The sequence below is a fragment of the Aythya marila genome (assembly GCF_965140915.1).
Source record: "Aythya marila genome assembly, chromosome: 4".
Classification (NCBI taxonomy): Eukaryota; Metazoa; Chordata; class Aves; order Anseriformes; family Anatidae; genus Aythya; species Aythya marila.
This window is the reverse complement of record NC_139045.1, coordinates 59,607,649-59,632,251: the sequence shown is the minus strand read 5'-3', so window position 1 is coordinate 59,632,251 and position 24,603 is coordinate 59,607,649. Positions and strand designations below refer to the sequence as shown.

Sequence of the window (24,603 nt, the reverse complement as noted above, 5' to 3'; positions counted from 1 at the left end):
TTAGGTCCCAATACGAGTCTCTAAATTCATCAGGTATAGGGTTTAAAATATTCTTCTTATGGATGCTAGAATAATTATACTTCTTTTACAAACCAGTGGTAAACCAGGACATTATTCATGGTATCTTCTGATTAGTTAGGGAACAAGACATTAGTTATCTGTTTACGTATCTATAAGTGTTTACTTTTCAAAAAGTTGCAATGAGATCCTATTTTAACCATATTAAAATATTGTATAGATTACCCAGCCCATGTTAAGCTTCTAACAGCAGGGAATTATTTTTCTTTTTTTTTTCACAGAACGGGTATATTATGACATATTATGACAACAGATTATTGTGATATATTGGAGTGTCAATTAGGAAAAAGTAGAAAGCAAGTTTTCATTGCTGGGTAATTGGAATTATATTGTCAGACAGTTGTATTAACAGTAACAACTTACAGTACAAATCAATATTTCTGTGTGAAATTTATTCATTATATCATGAGGTATGTATTTTTTTAGTGTTAACAAAAAAAAAAAAAATCATAGCAGTTACTTTTAAAATACAATTATTTTCAGGTCACTGTGGTGTTTTCACTGAGTTGACAACATACGTTACATTTCAGGTGAGCTCTGTGAGGAGAAACTAGATTTCTGTGCTCAAAACCTGAATCCTTGCCAACATGACTCAAAGTGTATATTGACACCCAAAGGTTACAAGTAAGTTTAAAATATTGTCATGGTCTAGCTGAGTCTAAATTTCTATTTATTTATCCTGTTCAACTTCTTTTCTTTTAGTGGAAATAAGTTCTATTGTCAAAATACCGATTTCAATTATAATCAAATATTGTGGTAGTATAGACCCATTTATTTTCAGGTAGATCTACATTATTAACTTAAATATGTTTACGGAATTAAAAGATCCTTAACAGTTCTAATTTCATTCAGAATTTAAAGAGGAACAAAATATAGAGTGTTTAGTCTATGTAACTGTCTATACAAAACCTTTGTAGTAGCTTAGCCAATAGGAAAATAATTACATTGAACTGAAGTGGAATTATTATACTGCTTTCTGAGAATTAATTGTGAAAGAGGTTATTAGGAAGGTACACTGAAAGATATAAAATAAAGTTAATTCCCAAGAAAACTAATCTGTAATTATACCATATCCTTATAATTAATTAGTACACATACTTAAAAGTGTTTTTAATAGGCTTTAGGTTAATAAATTTAGGAAACCTGCAGCTTTCGCACATGTTTTATGCACATTATGTTCTTGTCCCAGAATCAGCTTATCTAGGATTGATAATCATTCCAACTACTTATGAAACAATGTGTTATTAAAATGTGGCAAAAAATATTCAATTATATCAAATATTCATATGAAAATGAAATGAAGTTGATAGTTTTAAACTGGAAAATAAAAAACTTATTGGATTTAAATTTGTCTGTGTTATGTTTATTATCTTCATGTCATTTCAATAAGCCTAGTTTGGTATGTTATACTTGACTGCCCAGTTCATTAATCTTCCATCTTTAAAATCTCACTTTCTGAGATTTTAAATCAGAAGCTAACACATGCATTAGCTTCAAGCATGTATCTCACTTAGCTTTTTAATAGCGTGCCTTATATTCTCATTCCATTTTCTTATTCATATTTGCTGAATAAAAATTGGGACATATTTTATTGAAGTACTTAATTTAACATTACACAGCTATTTGAAATGACTCTTTGCTCTTTAGAGCAACTCTTACAGAATCACAGAATCACAGAATTTCCTAGGTTGGAAGAGACCTCAAGGTCATCGAGTCCAACCTCCAACCTAACGCTAACAGCCCTCCACTAAACCATATCCCTAAGCTCTACATCTAAACGTCTTTTGAAGACTTCCAGGGATGGTGACTCCACCACTTCCCTGGGCAGCCTGTTCCAGTGCCTCACAACCCTTTCAGTGAAGAAGTTCTTCCTAACATCTAACCTAAAACTCCCCTGGCTCAACTTAAACCCATTCCCCCTCGTCCTGTCACCAGGCACGTGGGAGAACAGGCCAACCCCCACCTCGCTACAGCCTCCCTTGAGGTACCTAAAAAGAGCGATAAGGTCACCCCTGAGCCTCCTCTTCTCCAGGCTGAACAAGCCCAGCTCCCTCAGACGCTCCTCAAATAGATACAAGAAGAAACAACATCAAGAAGGGAATCACAGAGTCTAATGAAATCAATCACATACATCTTAATAAAAAGAAGAGCATGTGAATGTATGAATTAGTAATCTTTTCCATTCATTTTTCACAGAGTTCTGAGCATTCACTCAATCTAACATGAGAATTCCTTGCAGGAATGCCATTAACATTAACAGTGAGAGTTGCATGAGTAAAATAATAATAGCAAAAAAAAAAAAATTTACACACTATTTTGATAATGTGAAATTTCTAGTCCAGTGGGGATTTGGGTCTCAGGGAAGGGTTAGGGTGTGTTTTGAGACTTACCGTTAGTTCACTAACCATGCAGCTATCGGTCTGGTTGAGCTTTTTTTTTTTTGGGGGGGGGGGGGGGGAGGGGCGAAGCTATGAATAACCTATAAACTGAATAAATGAATCATTGGCCCAATCCTAGTTGCTCAGTTGACAAAGGAAATATCCATCAGTATAATAGAAACTTTGGATTATTTTTCTCAGTTTCAGCAACTAAACATAACTGATTATTTTTAGTGTTCACAGCCACTTACCACATCCCTTAACTTTCTGCATTACTCATAAATTCCAAGAACTGTCAAAATGATTCATGAGGGCTCTCTAGATTTTAAGACACAAATTATTTGATATAATGTCAGATAATGAGTAAGCATGTGTAACTGGCAAACCTGGATTCCATGCACTGTAGACTCTCCAAATAATAACATGATTAAGCTACATAGTTTTTATATACAAAGTCACAGCAATGATTTTTTTTCCTCAAGTTTTAAACAATTCAGTAGGTCCTTATCTTTGTCATAAACACACTATTATTAAGAGGCACTGTGTTATCCAACCTGCTTTCCTGTTTCACAGATGTGACTGCACACCTGGATACATAGGTGAACATTGCGATATTGACTTTGATGACTGCCAGGACAACAAATGTAAAAATGGAGCACAGTGTACTGATGCAGTTAATGGGTATACATGTATTTGCCCAGAAGGATACAGGTGAGGAAGATCTGAAGACAATAAAAACATGTATGTCTTTCTAAAAGTCACATTTTATTTTTTTGAAATACTGATTTTTCTATTTGTATTTAGTGGCTTGTTTTGTGAGTTTTCACCGCCAATGGTTTTACCTCGCACCAGTCCTTGTGATAACTATGAATGCCAAAATGGAGCCCAGTGTATTATAAAAGAGAGTGAACCAATCTGCCAGTGTTTATCAGGCTACCAGGGTGAAAAATGTGAAAAACTGATCAGTATAAATTTTGTCAACAAAGAATCCTATCTACAAATTCCTTCAGCTAAGATACGCCCCCAGACCAATATCACTCTGCAGGTAAGATTATTTCTGTTGCAGATTCTGATCTGGAAAATGGTGTAAATGATCTCTCATAGTGTGGAAAAATACCCAAAATGTATTGGCTCACTTAAACAGCTTTTCACAGTTTGAGCTAAAAATATATAAAAATAATAGAATAACTCTATCATACTGAAGTAGATGGGCTTATTGATTGGAACAGAAAGAATTTTGTCATGTTGTCAATGAAGGAAGAATTTTACAGTAAAGTAATAGGCTATAGCAGTAAATTCAGAAATTCACTTACTACAGCATTTTGATTTAATATTTTTAGTTCTTTCTAAGTGTTTCTTTCTTTTAATTAGATTGCCACGGATGAAGACAGTGGGATCCTTCTCTACAAAGGCGATAAAGATCACATAGCAGTAGAGCTGTACCGTGGTAGAGTGAGGGTTAGTTACGACACAGGATCTTATCCAGCCTCTGCAATTTACAGGTGAACACAGATTAAAAAAAAAAAAAAAAAAAAAAAAAAAAAGTAACTGAAACAAAAAATGTCTTAATTTTTTATATCAAAATCACATATTTTGAATAGATCGTTAAAAGAACTACTACATGCTATTTAATGTATAGTCAGATATTTTATAATTAAAACATTGCCAAAAGACATGATTTTGCTTGGAAAATAATGCATGTATGTCAAAAAGATAATACCTTATTTGATCCATTAAAACTGAGTAAGAGTTAGCCTTACAGCAGAATATTTATACATTTGTGTAAAAAATGTGAAAGTGTTTTTTTGTTGTTTTTTTTTTTTTTTTCCTATGATGTTACTGCCAAATAGTTTTCTAGTGTGCAGGGTAAAGTGCAGAACTATACTGCATAAGCAGAAATGAAATGGCAGCTTAGTTTGTCTTCTTTTCTGTGTTAGGCAGTCTTAAAAAGTGGGACTTTTCCTGGCAAGGGAGGAGAAAGCTAAAAATTTAATTCTAAAAAAGGCACTACGCTTGAAAAATACATGTTTTTTGCTTCCAGAATCATCAAGAGATAGAATCCACATCTGTTTCTAAAGTCAAATTTATCTGATTTTCTGAAAAAAATACTAACTGAATTTCCCAGGTTTTCTTGTCACTCTTTTCAAGGATTTGCATACAGACATTGCAAGAGTGAACAAAAAGACAACAGGCATCAATTTGTCATTGATCTGCCTGCTGTTTCAAATAGATTCAGAAGTAATTGGGGAGTATTAATATAGTTTTCCCCAAATCTTATTTTTTCTGTATTTACATATCTTGCATTGTAAAACTATATCTAGTGAGTAGTCACTTGCTGGAGATTCTAGTAGTTGACACTGTTCTGACATAACATTGAAAGTAAATGATTTTTAGAAATGATTGCACCCAAATGGCAATATAAAATCAAAATCTTAAGTCTCTGTAGCAGGGAAACAATGCTAAACTTTCTTAGGTAATAACAGCAAGGGAACTGTGGTTTTAGTAGTGTTCTACAGGAAAAAAAAAAATAAGTAAATAAGTTGATTAATAAAATCATATCATTTTACAAGAAGGGTCTGAAGATTGCTTCTGTTTTCTGGTGCAATATATGATTTAAAACGTTGTTTACAGTTCCATGAGATGGTTTAGCCTTTGGAAATACTATATGTATTTTAATTGTATATGTTGTCATATATTAAAAATAGGATTTGACTTTACAGAGAATCTAAGTATTTAACAGAAATTTAAAATTGCAGAAAAGAATAAGGCAATCCGTACTTCACTAAGCAAAGACGAGATGCCTGAAACAGATGTCAAAAACAAACAACAACTAAGACTAGAGAGATTAAACCAAGTTAAAATAAAGTTTTATTACATAAATGGCAGTCAAGAAATGGTGCATTAAGAAGGAGTCAAGCGGGAGCTGTAAAGCCTGCAGATGTGCTTGTAGTAGCAATAAAACACAGTTGCAAACAGATGATTTAATCATGATAAATATGGAGAATGAACAGTAACAGAAGTCTAGCTTTGTAGAGTGAATGAGAACTGCTTTTACCAATCTGCAGAAAGAGCCATCATCCCCAAAACACTCGTAAGTAAATATGAGTAACAAGGTAAGATGATGGCAGTGCCTAGATCAATAATGAACATGAATTCATTGAATATGGTTAATTTGGAAAAGTTGATCCACTTGGGTTTTGTTTGGTCTGGACATCCATTTTTAAATTATAAATGTTTTTGTTTGTTTGTTTTATATATATATATATAAATATATATATATATATATATATATATAAACCTATTCATTTTGTAAAGCAGTTTTCATCATATATTTATTGGAAATATGGGAATATTTCTTCACAAATCATTATTCTTCTACAGAGTTCCAGAAGCTTTAAATCAGTTTTTTTTTACAGCTTTTCATTAGGATCTATGCATTCAGCTCTTAATTCTCCAATGGGAAATGGGCTAAAAGTAATGTAAGTGCATTGGCAGGAAATATTGCACAGATACGCTTTGTGTTTATTTCCCCTTTAATTTAAACCACTCTTAGCTAGGAGAGTTCCTCTTTCTGCAGTAAATTTTACCAGTGAAACAGTTAAAAACTAGAAGCTTTTAATAAACACATGCTCTTTACACATTATGTTTTATACTTCCCTGGAATAATGACCTCTTTCTATAAAAACACATGTTCTGTGTTGCTATCATCCTTTTAAATACTGTAGTGTGAAAGGTTGCTAAGTTGTAAACTAACATAAGTTGCCTTGGAATAAGAACATTATATCTGGGCTTCTTGTTTACTTGAGCCAAAAAGTCATATCCAATTTTAATTCTTGTAACAATTTTTTTATTTTTTAACTGGATTCATTGAAATGTGTTAAATTTATCCTGGCACTTTTCTTATTGCTCGACCACAGCAAGCAACCTCTAATGATTTGAATAGACCATACTCTTTAGGAATGATAAACTCCACCTTTTTCTTCCCCACATTGAAACTCTCAGGCGGTCTGCCCTCCTGCCCATTCTCAAAAACTGCTTATTCTGCCAGTGTCTTCATTGTGTGTTTGTCCTTTCATGTAGAGCTCAGCTTACCTAAAACTTGCATGCTGCTATGCAGATCTTATATCCATATGCATCTGGGCTTGTCTACATAGCTGAAGTTAGTAATAAATAGCTAAGAAGCAGCTTAATGTATCACAGCTGTAAACGACTCAGATCAGAGTGCATCTGATCTGTTGCAGGGCAAAAGCAGTTAGGTTAATTAAAATTAGAAAGATTTTGTAATTTAGAAAAATTACAGAAATAACCAGGCCTAATAAACACTACAAATTATCTTATTGCTAGCATCGGTAGATACATCATTAAAGATGTTATAAGGTAATTTGTTTGATTTTTTCCTAGAGATTTAGCAAGATAATCCTTTTCCTCTATACTGATTTTGTAATAAGAAGAGCTCACTGTCTGTATGATTGTCCATCTCAGCCTAACATCATGCAATTGGTTCATTTAATTTACATTTCAAAGGCTTAAGCTAACCTATCTGATGGCATTCTATCTGATGCTGCCATGCGAATGGCTATGTCTGGTCTCTGGGCTACAGCTCATTGTCATAACTTCCATACAGTCATACATTCAGCTCTTAACTCTTCAGTTAAAAATGGGCTAGAAGTAAAACAAGTATTATGATGTATTAAGACCTGGAACTACTCAATTCAGAGACTTACTTCTCTGATGTACCTAAACTGTGCTCAAGTGCAGAGTAGCTACCCTGCACTTAAATATTTGCTGTACTATTGAAGCTGATAAGTACAGACAGACATTTCTTGTACTTAGTAACATTAATGTGTAGGTTTGTCCTTGCACAGCATAAGTACCACGCTTGAAGAAAGCCTTCTCTGTATGAAACATTTCAGGCATTCTCCTGATAGTGGGTTCGTATCTTGTTAGTAAGCAGAAGGAAATGGTATACATAGGCAAAACAACAGCAACAACAAAAACACCACGACATTCACAGTACAAGCCAGAAACTGAACACAGAAATAACCAGGCCTAATAAACACTACAAATTATCTTATTGCTAGCATCGGTAGAGCTGCCCAGACCAATGCTGTGATTTTCTCTGGCAGGCCTAAAGTTAGATGTTGTTCCATATTCCATTAAACTATAGGTTTATATATTGCTGGAGTCAACTCAGAGCAGAATATGTAAACTCACTACCTTGCAACATGTAGGATACACACACACATATATTGAAAAATCACATTGTTGTATAGGAAATACAAACTGTTTTTGTGTTTGGCTTTCTGCCTAGTAAATGTATTTCAACTCATGTTTAGAATATCATCTGTATTTTCACAGTTCATGATTTGATGAGGACAGGAATGACAATGAAAAGTGGCTATTAATAACTACAATACATATTACTAATAGAGTGATATTGAAGGAGTATAACATTGTATTGGCTCTTATGCATGCCTGTGTGTCCTAGTACAATCTAGTTTTCCAGAAACTGTACTCCTGGAGAAGTTTTGTTCTGAAGTTGTATTAACAATTAAAGTGAAAGAAAATCAGAATGGTTCTAACCAGAATTAAATGTATATTATTTATTTTTCAGTGTGGAAACTATTAATGATGGAAATTTCCACATTGTGGAGCTGCTAGCCATGGATCAGATTCTGTCTTTGTCTGTTGATGGAGGAAGCCCCAAGATAATTACCAATTTGTCCAAGCAGTCCACTCTAAATTTTGACTCTCCGCTGTATGTAGGAGGTAAGAGAATCAGCTAATTTAGTCTGGTAATATACATTAATAACTACATAGTAAGAGACTTATTCATTGAGGTAACATCTTAAAATGAATTTTGAGCAGTTGATCTAAATAGTTTCAATTTTAACAAATAGTAGTGGAAGATTGGCTAGTACTCTAAAAATAAATGCCCTTATACTTTAAATTTAGTTGAAAAATAAAGCATGTCCCCATAAACTGTATATGTTGCTATTTAATCAGTATGGATATGTGATGCCAACTGCAAAATTCTGTGATTTTCTACTGCTCATTGTAATGAACATTTTTATTGTAATGAAGAAATGTACATCATTTAGCTATCCGAAGATTCAGTAACACCTATTCAGAAAGTGTAGAATAGTAGCATTCTGTTTTGGTCATGTTTTGCATTTCTATTTCACTGTACAGGTATCTGCAGGAAATGATAGCAAAGTATAAAGTCTTGAAGTATAATTTCTGTCTTCAGATCTTATTTCTTAGGGCTGATAAGAATTAGTGGTTATTTGGTTTGGTAAGAAGGGAAGGGACTGGAAAGTTGCCATACAGTATGTGGCAAGGTTCTTTGGGGAGATTTTTGGTTTGGTTTGAGAAGAAATCATTCTTTCAGTAAAACTGATATTATGTTATAGATAAACACAGAACATTACTGATTATTTTCTGCGATTTACTGTATAGAACTATGGATTCAAGCACATTTTTAAACAGCAGTTTTTTCTGAATTTTTGATGGGCCTGCATAACCTAGGTTGAGTCAAAAACTTCGGCCACCATTTTGTGCCTTCTCACCATCCTGGGTAGCAGGTGTCATTCTTAATGATCAGAGCTTCAGCATAGTTGTTAAATAGTGTAAATCTTCTACCAGTCTTCAACTTCTACTTAGTTTAACCTCACACTCTTACGGGAGACATCAAAGGAGTCTCCTTCTGACCTGTTCTTTCTGTAAGAAGAATACATACTTTCTTTGTCTTAATCATTTTATTGTTGTCCAATTCTTAAGAACTCTTTTGTGTCTAAATTTTTTTGACTTGAGCGTGTTCACTCTGCAAAAAAAAAGGTTATGATACCAATAATATGCTCATCAGTCACCTATTTTCTCTGTCAAATTTATCTTCTTTCTAAATATTCCAATTATTCTAAATACAGAAGACCTCAAGGCAGCTTCTTAGATTTATTTGTAATGGGAAAGACAAACAGACAAACTTTCATTCTGATCAAGAATAGTCTGTTTCTCCTATAAAAACAGAGAAACAAGTGCCTCAGTCGCAAGTGATGAAGGATGAGTTTTGTCTCTAAAAATCACCACTGTTTCTTTGAAATACTTCAGGTTTTTTGTCACATCTTTTTGGATTTGGTCATTGCCTCCTTCTGTCTAAGATGAAAAGAAGTACAAGATAAAATTCAATATTACTCATTGCTCCTCATACCAGCAAAGAAAATAATTGGTGTAATGAAATATATGTTTTGCCTTTAAAATTGCCTTGTATCACACATCTTCAAAGGAGGATTGTGTTGTGGAAGTGTATCTATTTTTCCACTTGAATTATTTCTGTAGTGTTATTTACACAGTGTTCTGTGTCACATTTTTTAGAAGGAGAGATGGTCCTATATTCTCAGAAGACACTATGTGCTTCCTTACTTTATTGTCAACATCCATTTGTTGTTTAATGACTGCTAAGACCAATTTTACAACTTCTTGAAAATTAAGATTAGTACAGAATGATTTCCCTGTCTGTTGTAGGCAACTTTTAATGAAATGCCAAGTACAAACATTTAGTAGTAACACTTACTTGTTGATTTCTGACATATGGTTCTCTTCCTTGCATCTTCACCTTGCAGGTCTGTGTCTCCATTAGAAGAATCACATTAATCTGCATCAAAAGAAATTATTTTCAGAAATGATCATTTCCTACTGTGGTCTGATTCCTAAGAGCAGAAGTTTTCTTCATCATGAAGCATATGCTTTAGAGATGTCCTGCATTCCCTCTATTTCTGTTCTTCACATTCAGGCTCCAAGCAGAAAAATACTTTCAGCTATTGTAGAAAATGTTGGTCTAAAACAGAATGAAAACCACTATTAGAAGTGTGTTATTACAAGATGAAGAAAAAAAACAAAGCTTTTATGTTCCTTATGTTTTCATATTTATCTTCTTAAAGTTTTCCAAATGGTTAAGTTGTTAAGTTTCACTCTTGCATTTTTATGTTACTCATCTTTTTGAGATTCATTCATTTTTTTTTTTTTGTACCCAAATCTATGTAGAATTTTTAAAGAATTTGATCACACATTTCCTTCAGTTAAGAACTCAAATTCTCACTAGAATTTTATGCAGTATTCTTATCTTTGCCAAAGTCTTAGTTTGACACCTATATCATCATGTAGCTTACACTTACTCTTATCACCTTTCTGTTAAAATGGCATTTCTGGTAAGCATCACCTCAGCTGGCAGGATGAATGAAATTCAGACTTGACAGCAAGTCCTTGTATGGTTCTCTCTCTCTCTCTCTGTCTCTCTCTCTCTCTCTCTTTCTGTCTTCTGACAAAGCTATTCTTGGGTCACGATTATTTTGGTTGGTTAGGAAGGGGATAATTTAATCTATTTTTTACAGAAAGGAGGGTAATCAATTTTTACCTTTGTTTGTGTGACATTTTTTCCAACTCTGTGGCTCTCTTTTGAGGTCAGACCACACACTAGATATTTTTCAGTCTTTCTATAATAGATCACAATAAATCTTACTGAAAGTCTATGGCTTTCGGTAAGAAGTCTAATGGGAGAAACTTTCTTCTCTCTTCATCAGGCTTCACTGATAATTCATATTCTACTTTCAGAAATTAGAGCATATTTTACTAGTTGAGAGTGACATCTTGTTTCACAGAAGTTGCTATTTCTGACACAGGTAAGGCATCAGCTGCTTTTCATTTGCAGCTGCTCTGCTCTAACAGCTTCTTAATGAGATGCTTAGTTTCACAGAATCACACAGAAAGGTTGAGGTTGGAAGGGACCTCTGGAGATCATCTGGTCCAACCCCCCTGCCAAGTAGGGTCACCTAGTGCGTGTTGCACAGGATAGCATCCAGGCAGGTTTTGAATATCTCCAAAGAATGGAGACTCCACAACCTCTCTGGGAAACCTTTTCCAGTGTTTTGTCACCCTTACAGTAAAGAAATGTCTTCTCATATTCAGATGGATCTTCTTGTGTTTCAGTTTGTGCCTGTTGCCTCTTGTCCTGTCACTGAGCACCACTGAAAAGAGTCCAGCCTCATTATCTTGACAACCGCACTACAGATATTTGAATACATTGATAAGCTTCCCTCTCAGTCTTTTCTTCTCCAAGCTAAACAGGCCCAGCTCCCTCAGCCTCTCCTCATATGACACATGCTCCAGTGCCATAATCATCTTTGTAGCCCTCTGCCAGACTTGCTCCAGTAGCTCCATGTCCCTCTTATACTGGGGAGCCCAGAACTGGACACAATACTCCAGGTGAGACCTCACCAGGCTGAGTAGAGGTGCAGGATCACTTCCCTCAACCTGCTGGCAATACTCTTCCTAATCACTCATGGATACCACTGGTCCTCTTGGCCACAAGGTCACAACGCTGGCTCATGGTTAACCTGCTGTCCACCAGGACTCCCAGGTCCTTCTCTGCAGGGCTGCTTTCCAGCAGGTCAGCTCCCAACCTGTACTGGTTCATGGGGTTATTCCTCCCTAGGTGCGGGACCCTGCATTTGCTTTTGTTGAACTTCATGAGGTTCCTCATGGCCCAGAACTCCAGTTGTTGAGGTCTCTCTGAATGGCAGCACAGTCCTCTCGCGTATAAGCCACTCTTTCCAGCTTTGTGTCATCCACAGACTTGCTGAGGGTGCAATCTGTTCCATTGTCCAGGTCAGTGATGAGTAAGTTGAACAGGACTAGACCGAGTACGGACACCTGCGGGACACTGCTAGCTACAGGCCTTCGAGTAAACTCAGTGCCACTGATCACAACCTTCTGAGCTCTGCCATCCAGACAATTATCAATCCAACTCACTGTCCATTCATCCATCCCACACTTCCCGAGCTTGCCTATGAGGATATTATATGTCAAAAGCCTTATTGAAACGAAGGTAGACAATATCCACTGCTCTCCCCCCATACACCCAGCTAGTCATTCCATCATAGAAGGCTATCAGTTTTGTCAAGCATGATGCCCCCTTGGTGAACCCATGCTGGCTATTCTTTTTTATCCTTCACATGCTTGGAGATGACCACCAGGATGAGTGACTCCATCACCTTTCCAGGGATGGAGGTGAGGCTGACTGGTTTGTAGTTTCCTGGGTCCTCCTTCTTGCCCTTTTTGAAGACTGGGGTGACAGGGGTTTTCTTCTAGTACTCAGGCACCTCTTCTGTTATCCACAACCTTTCAAAGGTGATGGAGAGCGGCCTAGCAATAACATCTGTGAGCTCCCTCAGCACTTGTGGATGCATTCCCATCTGGGCCCATGGATTTGTGAGTGTCAAATTTGCCTAAGAGATCTCTGACCTGATCCTCATTGACCTAGAAAAAGGTCTCCTTTCTCCAGACTTCCGCCCTTGTCTCTAAGGTCAGAGATTCCTGAGGGCTGGTCTTTGCAATGAAGATTGAAGCAAAGAAGGCGTTCAGTAATTCTGCCTTCTCTGTATCCTTCTGTGTGTCCTTTATTTTGACAGTATTATTGTATACCTGTTACTTAATAGAGCCCTTACTATCTGCCTCCTTGGGCAGTAGATTTGGTAATTTACCTGTAGAAGGTTCTGTGACCAAAAGCATAAAGGAGGGTGGAAAGGAGGGGCAATGCCAAAGCTGCTTTTTTACCTTTCAGATAATACAGCTGAAATATGTCTGCATCATTTCAATGTCAGTTCTTTCCCAAACGATAAAGAACTTTTGTCTAAAAATTGTCAAAGAAATATTTCTAAAGAAAAGGAGAATCATTTGCACACATTTTGGTCTTCTAACACTTGCTAACTTGCTAGAAGTATAAACTGTACAGGCTAAAAGCTTGCATATATGTTTCAAAGTGTCTTCTGCATTAGAGAACATAGGAAAAAAATTCTCTGAAACGTATGTCATATACCTCATATTATATTGTGTGATATATTCTTATATGCTTCCCAGAAGTCATATCTAAAATTCCTGATACTTGAATATATCTAGTTTAGCATTGCGTTAATGTACTTAGTTTGCAATGGATAAATTCAGTGTACCTATTCGCCTATTAGGTGCCTCAAGTCATATGCCTAAATGTTTGCTGAGCGTTACTTTCAAGGTAAACTTTGGGGTTAAGAGTCCATGATGACTTTGCCTTAACTCTGAATTTTGGAAATACAGCAAATAGTTTTGAGGAAATGGATATTAATGATTGTTTGCAGTCTGAGTCCTTTAATATAATTGTCCTAAGCCTGTTTTACTTAGGTGATAAGATCAGAGAAGATTAAGCCTTAAGCAGTATAGATAGAATATTATTAATTCCTATAATAACTGTAGAATAGCCCAATGAAATTATAATAACATGTAAATGAAAGGCAGGTCTCCTTCATTCAGTTGCACAGCCATTCCACAGTACTCTTAACTGTTCATTCTGAGTAACTTTATAAAACATTAGAAGTTTACAGGGTTAATGAGCAACAATGCAGAACATTAGATCTTTCTCTGGTTGTTATCTTACTAAGTACCAGAATTTAAACTGTTAATTTTGCCTATGAATTCACATCTGCAGCTAACAAACATATTTGTTTTCAGGTAACCAAATTTTTTTTAGTGCTCAATACACTTTGATTTCATAGAATCATAGAATCATAGAATATCCTGAGTTGGAAGGGACCCTTAAGGATCATCAAGTCCAACTCTTGACACCGCACAGGTCTACCCAAAAGTTCAGACCATGTGCCTAAGTTCACAGTCCAATCTCTTCTTATTTCCTTTACTTATTAGTCTCAGGAGGCACTGAAGATTTGTGCATTAATTATTTGAATTTAATGTCTTAAGGACTAATTAATATAGGGCAAAATGTTGGCAATAAGTTTAAAAAAATAGAAAGGCAGAATAATAGGAGAAAAACCTTTATTTTTAGAAGGAAAAAATGTTTAAGAGTAGTGTTTGTCTGAATTGTCATAAATTATTAAAGTAACCCAAAGGAATGATAACTAAATTACGTATGTGTGACTCTTGCTCCAGTTCCATCTCTTACAATTATAGACTACAACAAAGGAAATATTCTGAAAATAATGATCATTTGCACTACCTAGAAATATCTACAAATAAGTATTTTTATATTGAATTATTGTTATTATTGTCTATCTTTGATTGCAATGATAATAACAAACTATGAGTGGCTTTTTTATTAATCTTCTTTCAGGGCACGATGAACGGAAGTATTTTTGAAAGTAATGAAACCTCCCCCACTTGAGCTTTTCTTTTAAAGCATATTAACTAGCAAAATTTCACATTCGAAATGTGTATGCCAGCTCCAAATTGATGACCTGGCCCTACTAAATTCTTCTGGATTTGAGCATCTTAGCAGTTGGTGCATAATTTTTGTAAAATGCTAAATTTTTACAATTTTGTTTTTTTCAAGATTCAGACACTATGTACTGTCTTAGACTTACTTGCATTACGTCAAAAACAGTCATGTACCCAAACCTTTTCACAGTTGTGAGCTTCCTGTATGAACTTCTATATCCAGTTGGAGCTAAAGACTTACAGTTTTAGAGTTGGTTTTCACGCATGCTTGACAAAGGACATTTTCCAAATGCTAGCTCATTGCACATTGTTGTAGGCTGAATATCTGCACAGAATTAATTAGGAATAAGTATATAAAATTTTAATGTATTAAAAAATAGGGAAAATGGTGTAGAAAACAGTACCAAAAATGTATTGATTATTTGCTATTGTTCATTTCCTAGGCATGCCTGTGAAAAATAACATTGCAGCTTTACGCCAGTCTCCAGGCCAGAATGGCACAAGTTTCCATGGTTGCATCCGTAATCTGTATATCAACAGTGAACTCCAGGACTTCAGAAATGTGCCACTGCAAGTGGGAATTCTGCCAGGTTGTGAGCCTTGTCACAAGAAAGTTTGTGTGCATGGAACATGCCATGCTACCAGCCAGTCAGGCTTTTCCTGTGAGTGTGAAGGAGGATGGACTGGACCCCTCTGTGATCAACAAACTAATGATCCATGTCTCGGAAATAAGTATGTCCTTCCTCAAAACAGAACAATAGTGTAATATGCATACAATTATCCTCTTATGTATATTTTTTCATAAAAGTTCACACTTTCTTTCAACAAGAAACAAAATATACTGAACATGTAAAAGTGAAAACAGCATCCAAATTATAGTGTATTCTTTCCATAAACTTAATGAAAAAGTTCCCTGTTTAGGGGAGAAGATACACACCTCACAGTGTAGTTCTGCCTAAAGCCTTAACATGGGATATGATTGGAGTCTGTGCTCTAACATACTTCTGTACTGGCTTGTTATGTAATGAATTATTGTAATGCAAGTGCAACTATTGGTATGATACTTAACACAAAAATAATTTTAAAGAATTTGCAAATGAAAAAAAAATATTAAAGTGTAGTAAAAACTTGATACAATGGATGTATCTAACAGTTTCATATTTCCACAATACCACATGTTTTGGCTGAAAAATAGATTTCTACCTTTGTGGTAAACTTTTGTTTAAGTGTGTGTGCGCTAATTATTTTTGTAGACTTAAAAGAACGTTTTATGTTGGACATTTTATCTATGTTTATAGAGAGGGTCATGTATATATGTGTGTGTATCTATATAGAGATATGAAAGTATTTATATGTATGTGTATTTATCTTTTCGATTTGCTACAGAGACAAGTAAAATTTCTTGGCTCATGATCTCCCAGCACAAGAAGATCAGAAACTTCAGAAGTTCAGTGTACTTCAGGTTGTGTTGGTCATGCACAACAAAGATACCATTCTGTCTACCCTTACCACTGTCCCACTGTCCTTACTGCAGTTTGGCAAATGCCTTTTTTTTTTTTTTTTTTTTTTTTCTTTTTTCCCAATGGTAAAGTAGTCTGACCTGGACTTTTTTTAGTGGTCTGGCGTACATAGTTTTTGGCTTTTGAGGACCAGTGTCTGAGTTTGCTAGGACATTCTAATAAGGCAAATTTTGACTCCAATATAAAGTTACGTTTAAGTAATCTTTTGACTGAGTGTGTGTTGAGAGTCTGACCTTTTAAAGCTTTATACACTAGTTAGCATGCTTTGTTTACATTGGTTATGGACTATTTCAGTACTATTGGGTTTTGAACTCTTCCCAGAGCCATAGCAGTGAAATTTTGAGGCATATCATTGTAGCACTTCATTGTCTATGAATCTTCTTTCTTACACTGTTCACTTTTACAGTTGCTTAAGAAAGAAAGAAAGAAAGTCACAGCAGGTTAAAAAATATAAATGCATTGTCTATCACATCTATTTTATACCTTGGGAGTCAAAAATAAGGATCTGTACCATTAAGTTCTATAATAAGAGAATCCAGATAATTTCTTTGAAGTATCCTTGAAAAACTACAGAATCACAGAATCATCTAGGTTGGAAGAGACCTCCAAGATCACTTAGTCTAACCTCTGACCTAACACTAACAAGTCCTCCACTAAACCATATCACGAAGCTCAACATCTAAACGTCTTTTAAAGACCTCCAGGGACAGTGAATCGACCACTTCCCTAGGCAGCCCCTTCCAATGCCTCACAACCCTTTCGGTAAAGAAGTTTTTCCTAATATCCAACCTAAAACTCCCCTGGTGCAACTTTAGCCCATTCCCCCTCATCCTGTTGCCAGGCACGTGGGAGAATAGACCAATCCCCACCTCACTACAGCCTCCTTTAATGTACCTGTAGAGAGCAATAAGGTCGTCCCTGAGCCTCCTTTTCTCCAGGCTGAACAACCCCAGCTCCCTGTGCTGCTCCTTGTAAGACTTGTTCTCCAGACCCCTCACCAGCTTTGTTGCCCTTCTCTGGACTCTCTTGGGCACCTCCATGTCCTTCTTGTAGCGAGGGCCCAAAACTGAACACAGTCCTCAAGGTGTGGCCTCACCAGAGCTGAGTACAGGGGGACAATCACTTCCCTAGACCTGCTGGCCATGCTGCTTCTTATACAAGCCAGGATGCCGTTGGCCTTCTTGGCCACCTGAGCACACTGCTGGCTCATATTCAGCTGACTATCTACCAATACTCTCAGGTCCTTCTCTGCCTGGCAGCTTTCCAACCACTCATCTCCCAGCCTGTAGCTCTGCTTGGGGTTGTTGTGCCCCAGGTGCAGGATCCGGCACTTGGCCTTGTTGAACTTCATACAGTTGGCCTCAGCCCATCGGTGCAGCCTATCCAGATCCTCCTGCAGAGCCTTCCTACCCTCGGGCAGATCGACATACACACCTATCTTGGTGTCATCTGCAAACTTACTGAGGGTGCACACAATCCACTCATCCAGATCATCAATAAAGATATTAAAGAGGACTGGCCCCAGCAGTGAGCCCTGGGGAACACCACTAGTGTGTAGTATATATAACTAGTGTTATATATAGATTCTTACAACTATATGCATCTATACCCAAACTGAATACTTCTTGCTGTGAATTACAAAACTTGGCAAGTATCAGAAACATACAATTTGGAATTTCTTTCATGGATGCAATTAAGTGAGCACAATATTAGTATTTTGTTAGCTCTTGCAAGTATTGTTTTTGTTTCAGTTGTATATAGTGCTGTGAGCTTTTAGCAGAAAAAGCCAAACCACAATTCTTTATTTGGAATGAAGGTGGTTTCTGTTCTTTAGCTTCTGCAGAATTTGATTTCTTGATGCACCTATAAATCCTGCCTATCGAATAGGTGTATTTTGTCTGCTTAGTACAATATGATGTTCCACTTTTTCTGAGAAACAAAGTTACTACTATGATCTCTGTTTTGAAAATGTAGGAGATCTTTTAGAGATCCTTGCACACCATAAAAAGCTTAGGACTTTGATTTATTTTACGTAAATCAAGTTGCTTGAGTTAGGAACAAAGTGACCAAAGTTTGCTCGATAGTTGCTAAAGGAAGAAACACATTTCTGAAGAGTAAATTAGAACTCAAGTGGTCTAATCACCTTATGGATAAGCTTGTTTTTCTTCATGAGTGTGTGGGGAGCCTATGGCAATTACAAATCTAACGAGTGCCTGACATAGGTACCTAAAATTAGATAAGCTGAAACTGTGCCTGAGAGTTTGCACTTAGCTTGATGTTCCTTGCAGTACAGTCTGAAGATGAATTTTTTTTAATGAAATTCTTCAAAGAACAGGTGGAAGCAAAAGTAAAAGATCTGGCATTAGCTAAGATTTAATCATCTTTAAGTCAAGAAGAATTTTACCAAAGATCCTGACACAGATTGCTTTGATATATAAAACAGCCTCCATAGAGTATGACATGATATCAGTGTTGCCTGAGTAGCTTCATAAATCAGATGTCCTGAAAGTGTTGGTTTTGTAAGTGGTGAACAGATCTAATGCTACACATGAGGAAAACTAAATGAAAGCTAGCTGCTTTATGATGCTGTCTAAGCCTTCAGTTTTTAGTTGCTTATCTGAGTCTTGGAATATCAGAACTCAACCACAGGTACAATTTGGAATTTTTTAGGGAACATAATTCATTGAGAATTACACTCTTGCATAATGAGGAACTTGGAGGTGCTTAAACTACTAGTTAAATTTCATATTTGCAGTGTTTAATCCCAAACTCAATATGCAGATGGAGGCTGTGTGTTGCGCCATTTGAATACCTTGTGTTGAGAATGTCTTCCCATACTCTTTTTCCTTCTAGTTAATACCTTGCTAAAGTGCTTGGACAGAATAAAGGGTACAGATAGAGAATTGTAATGTAACTATCATTGATGACTGGAACTTGGTGACATTTATAAATTGAAACAGGTTTTTAATAGCTTTTTTAATTCAAGTTTGTCTGACTTAAAATGTTTTGTGGATTCTTTTCAATTTTACCAAAATTCTTACTGTACTAAAGGAGTAGAGTACAAAGGAAAAAGCTTCCAGAAATACTGTTATCTAAAAAATTTAAAAATGAGATGTTCTTACCAGAACTCTTCTTTTACTATGAAATGACATTTTATATATTTTTTTTCTTTATCTTCCAAACCAAAACAAAGTATTTTTTTTTAGATTGATTTTGTTTTGTTTTGTTTTGTTTTGTTTTTTCATCCAAAGCTTTTCATTTATTTACTTATTTACGTGGCTGCCAGAAACTGCTAAGGAGTCTGTGGGCTTGGGATCTTACAGTACAGAGAAACATTACAGTGACCATGAGCTTGAGTATCAGGATCCTTCCTGCAGAGGAATCTTTGCTGTCTCCTTACAAAACAGTACATAGAAAACTTGTGTGAGGCAGCAGTTAAAGGAAATGACATTATTTCTAGGAAGAAATTTATAGACCTTATGCCACCAAATGAACAAAGGGAAGTGTTATTATTGCAAGTCTTTGGTGATGTTTTCAGAAGATCAGTTTCCCTAATCCTCAGCTTACACCTAGGAACAGGTAATTAGATATCTTTCCTAAGAAACATTGGAAACAATTTGGGAAACTCCACCTCTCTCTGAGAAGTAAGACTAGCTGTGTGTTCCCATACTGTACAATCAGAACTTAAAAGGTGCAGATTAACTGACAGCTTTTTTGTCTAACAACAAATTTGAGCCTGCCACAAATGTTTACAACAGCCCAATGGAGAGGGTAGCTAGTTTAAATCATTTGGGTGAGACCTGATAATATGCAACTTCATCTAGTGTGAGTTTTGACACAAATACTAGATGAATACTGCCAGCCTTTAGTGAAGACCTGGTTCATACGTTACATGACCATGCCAATGGCAGTCTTCAAAGCAGACTAATACATTTGATGGGGGGGAGGGTGGGTTGGGACACTTGTTCAGCTTTGAAATTGCCATTGCTTGGAAAAGTTTTAGCTAGGAAGTATCTGATCTGCCTTCGTGCTGGGAGCCCCATGTTTCATGAGTGACAATATGCTTTTAGAAATTATAACAGAATTTCAGGTGAGTATCGTTTTCTCTACTTAATTCTAATGGATTACATTTGGGTTTGATCTTGCCATGTTCTTGAAAGCATGCTATAAATTTAGGTAGACAGGAAATGCTGAATTTAATAACTGTGGACTATAAAATTCTTCCATAACACATCTACAGCGGTTGTTTTCTGGTGAGACAGAGTTCTGTACTGCAGCTTGTTTTGTGTACCAATTATAAGAAGCTTATAAACCACTTCACTGCATCTCACTGAAAAAGTCCATTAGAAAAAAAAAAAAAAGCAATTTCTTCTGAGTACAGTCCAAAGTATTTGTAGTTAATGTTGCTTAGCCTGAACTTTGATGAATAATTTATTTTTATTCTCTTGGGCTTGTTTCCCCTGTAGATGTGTGCATGGTACCTGCTTGCCAATCAATGCATTTTCATACAGTTGTAAATGCCTGCAGGGACATGGGGGAGTCCTCTGTGATGAAGACGAAATGCTGTTTAACCCCTGCCAATCCATCAGGTGTAAACATGGCAAATGCAGGCTTTCAGGACTTGGGAAACCATATTGCGAATGCAGCAGCGGATACACGGGGGACAGCTGTGATAAAGGTAAAAATAATAATAATTTAAAAATCATGTTATTGTTCTGGTCTTAGAAAAAAAGGTTTGTTTTATTAAAACATGAACAGTCAACAACATTACCAACTTTTTTTTTCCCCCACAATGCACACATTTGTTGCTTTTTTTTTGACCATAAGACTTTATCTCAGTGAGAGAAAAATCAAACTTTTCCCATGAATTTATTTACGTTTTGAAGATTTTTCATCAAACGTTTTTCTGTGAAAACTTTTTTTTTTGCCTTTATTCAGAAACTCATTTTTACTATATTTAACTACTACCTTTTACCTGCTGTATCTTTCTGTATTTATTGTTTTTCTGCCTTCTGCAACTGAGAAGCCAAATCCAATGATTCTGCTCCTAGTTTTATCACAAACTCTACTTTTGACCTCTCAGCTTCAACTGATTTATCACAGCGAATTATGCAGGTGAGATGGATGAAAACAGGATGACTTTTCCCCCTACCTTTTTCTTTTTCCTTTGTCTATCAAAGCTCTCCCTCTCCCTCTTTCCCTTACCCCAGATGGCATTTATTTTGTATTGTACATAGATCTGAATAGAAGAGAGGAAAATGGTTGTAGAACTTTAAACAGATGTCTCATTTTTAGCTGGTTTTATACCTCAGTAATTTATGAAGTTAGTGGAATGTAACTTGTATTAAATAACAGATTGAATAATATTAAACTCCAGGTCTAATAAATTAAATTGCATGCTCTCTGAAACATTTCCCTATGGTAAATAGAACCAGCTGCTAGCAATGTAGGAACAGAAGATGTGTATTTTTATAAAAGAGGAAAAGATTTAAGCTTCCAATTTTCTTGTCATTGTAATAGCTTTGTATTTATGGTTTACATATACATAATATAAACTTTACTGAAAATAGGAGGTATAGGAAATAAAACTCAGCATTAATCAAATTATGTTTGATAGAACCACTAGTTCCCATTATGAAGCCTAAGTCAAACTTTAAAATATCAATCCGATCCACAATTAGAAACACAGCATCTTCTTTAGCAATCCCAACCCTTCTGTGACCTGTATCTCAAAAGCGTATCTCTTATTTTAAATGTTGTTTTCTGCAGAAATCTCTTGTCGAGGGGAACGAATCCGAGATTACTACCAAAAGCAGCAAGGGTATGCTGCGTGCCAGACGACCAAGAAGGTATCGAGACTAGAATGTAAAGGAGGATGTTCATCCGGGCAGTGCTGTGGACCACTAAGGAGCAAGAGACGGAAATACTCTTTTGAATGCACTGATGGGTCGTCATTTGTGGATGAGGTTGAGAAAGTGGTGAAGTGTGGCTGTACAAATTGTCCCTCCTAAGTGTCCCTGTCACACTTGTCTTTTGAAAATGTTGTATACTTATTGACCATGTCGGACTAATTAATGCTTCATAGTGGAAATATTTGAAATATATTGTAAATTACAGAACAGACTTATTTTTATTATGAGAATAAAGACTTTTTCTTCATTTGAAAAAAGATTCAAGTGCTTGAACTGAGACTTCTCATAACCAAGAGGATCTCTGAAGGAAAAAAATAAAAAGACCTGGTAACGTTGCAACAGTGATGGGAAACTTAACTGCTTTTAACACGGATTCTTCTTTATAACATGCTGAAGATATACTGACACTATACATATTGACTTTCAACTTAACATCTCAGAGATGAAATGTTGGCCAGAACATGAGGCTTTTTTTTTTTTCACTTTCGTATCAGTATATTTTGTCTTGACAAATCATACCAATCACTTACCTATGGATGAGGATGCATTATGAGTGAAAAGAATCAGATTATACAGAAATAACAATTGTATGAAATACATTTTATCTTTGGTATTATTAAGCATCTTGAGAAGATGGGGTCCCATTTAGTGGATGGGAAATGGGAGATACGAGAATATACTATAATCCTGCAATCTCCTGATGATGTATACTTTTATGTCAGCATGTTAGCAAAAGAAGCATACAAAAAGTGTTTATCTGCCCTTTTCCAGTATTAATTTTTTTGTAATATAAATGTTTGGGGGATGATAAAAATAGATTATTGATGGATAAATTAGTAATAATATGGATTCCTGTTTCTATGAGTTCTAAAACAACTCTATACAGTATTCAGTTTCATTGAGAAATATTTATTGTATCAAAGTACATTGTACTTAACCCTTTTAGGCCATCCCTTTTACTGTTTTTCAATGCTTTAATATATATTAATTTATATTTGTCCCAGTATTTTTGTATTTTTTTTTAAAGAAAATGACTTAAAAATCAGGATTTTTTGCAATAGAACTAACGTAGCATGTCGTCTTGGGGTAAATGTTTTCAGTCTGCTTTTTCCTCCCTTTCCCCTTTCCTTTTTCTTTCTCCCTTAGAATCTGACCACTTGGTGTCACTGAATCTGAAAGTGATGACAATCTGCAGTTTTCACGTACCGCAGATAATCAGGACACCTTCCAAGAACCTGTAATGTACGACAGAAAATGTCTTTACACTAGATGGCAATTGTAGAGAAGTTAATTTTCCCTATATACAGTACTTACAGAAAATAAGATGGAGTGTAGAAAATGGCATTAGAAAGTAGACCTTTATAAATTAATATTCCCATGAAGCTCTTTACCTTTTTTTGAAAGAAAGAAAGAAAGAAAGAAAGAAAGAAAGAAAGAAAGAAAGAAAGAAAGAAAGAAAGAAAGAAAGAAAGAAAGAAGGCTGTGTGATCAAGAACTGTGACTTTCCCCAAATAATAAAAACTACTTTACTGCCCTAATGTTCCCCATGTTAACATGTTGCTGCTAAATTATAATGTAGATTTGGTAATCATTAATAGTGGGTTGTGTTCTTCTCTCAGTAAAACCCAGGGTACCCTGTAAAAATGCAGATGTTTTTTCAATTTTATTTTATTTTATTATTTCTTTTTTTACAAAAAAAAAGAAAAAAGTTAGATGTACATGTGTAATGCAGTGTGCTTTGTCTTATTTGGACTGATATCAGTAATGCTACTGATGTTTGTAAATTAAACAGATATTTACTTCACTAACAGCTTTTATTTGTATTCTTCTAAGAAGTTTAAGTTGTCTAACAGCCCTTAATTGAACACATGTAGTTGCAAAGAATCTTTGGTAAAGGAAAAAAAAAAAAAAAAAAAAAAAAGAATAAAACCCAACCCTACTTCTAGTGTACTCATTGCTTCAAATCTGAAGAAGGAATTACTTTGGGATTATTACACCTACAAGCAGGAATGTCTGTGAATGTCAGTTCCTTATGAACACAGCTGAACTCATAGCAAAATTAATAAAAGACATATAAATAAAGTGCACTGCATGAAAAGACAAATTAAGTCTATCCTAACATTTTAATGGTTATACATATGGCAATTTGAGAGTTGTTTTAGCAAGTAGCTTGCTTCTTCAGAGAGCTTCACATTCACTAATCTTGGGCAAAATATTTTAAATTTCAGCAATTGGATGGGATGATGCCTAAACAGATTTCACTCCTGTAATATAATTTTTGCATATACTTCTGTATTTATTTTACTCATTCTACCTTAGAAATTGTCTCAATCTCTAATGAAACAGCTTTTGGCATGAGGCCTTCTTTCTTGATCCTTAGATTCGAAATAGTCTTCTGTAACTTTTAAAAGCTTTGAGGAAAAAGTAGACATTTTTGCAAACTACTACTTACGTAGCATT

The 24,603-nt window shown here is 35.5% G+C and overlaps 1 protein-coding gene across 3 annotated transcripts in view; it reads left to right on the top strand.

Moving 5' to 3' along the window:
- Nucleotides 1-24,125, top strand: part of SLIT2 (slit guidance ligand 2) — a 277,555-nt gene extending 253,430 nt beyond the window's left edge. For all 3 annotated transcript variants that reach the window (XM_082759741.1, XM_082759740.1, XM_082759742.1), the window contains 8 exons: nt 609-702; nt 3,030-3,167; nt 3,261-3,501; nt 3,828-3,958; nt 8,071-8,225; nt 15,155-15,443; nt 20,698-20,909; nt 22,001-24,125. In XM_082759741.1, the coding sequence (XP_082615867.1) occupies nt 609-702; nt 3,030-3,167; nt 3,261-3,501; nt 3,828-3,958; nt 8,071-8,225; nt 15,155-15,443; nt 20,698-20,909; nt 22,001-22,242 (1,502 nt within the window). In that variant the 3' untranslated portion in view covers nt 22,243-24,125. The remainder of the gene's footprint in view (nt 1-608; nt 703-3,029; nt 3,168-3,260; nt 3,502-3,827; nt 3,959-8,070; nt 8,226-15,154; nt 15,444-20,697; nt 20,910-22,000) is intronic.
- Nucleotides 24,126-24,603: the final 478 nt, after the last annotated feature.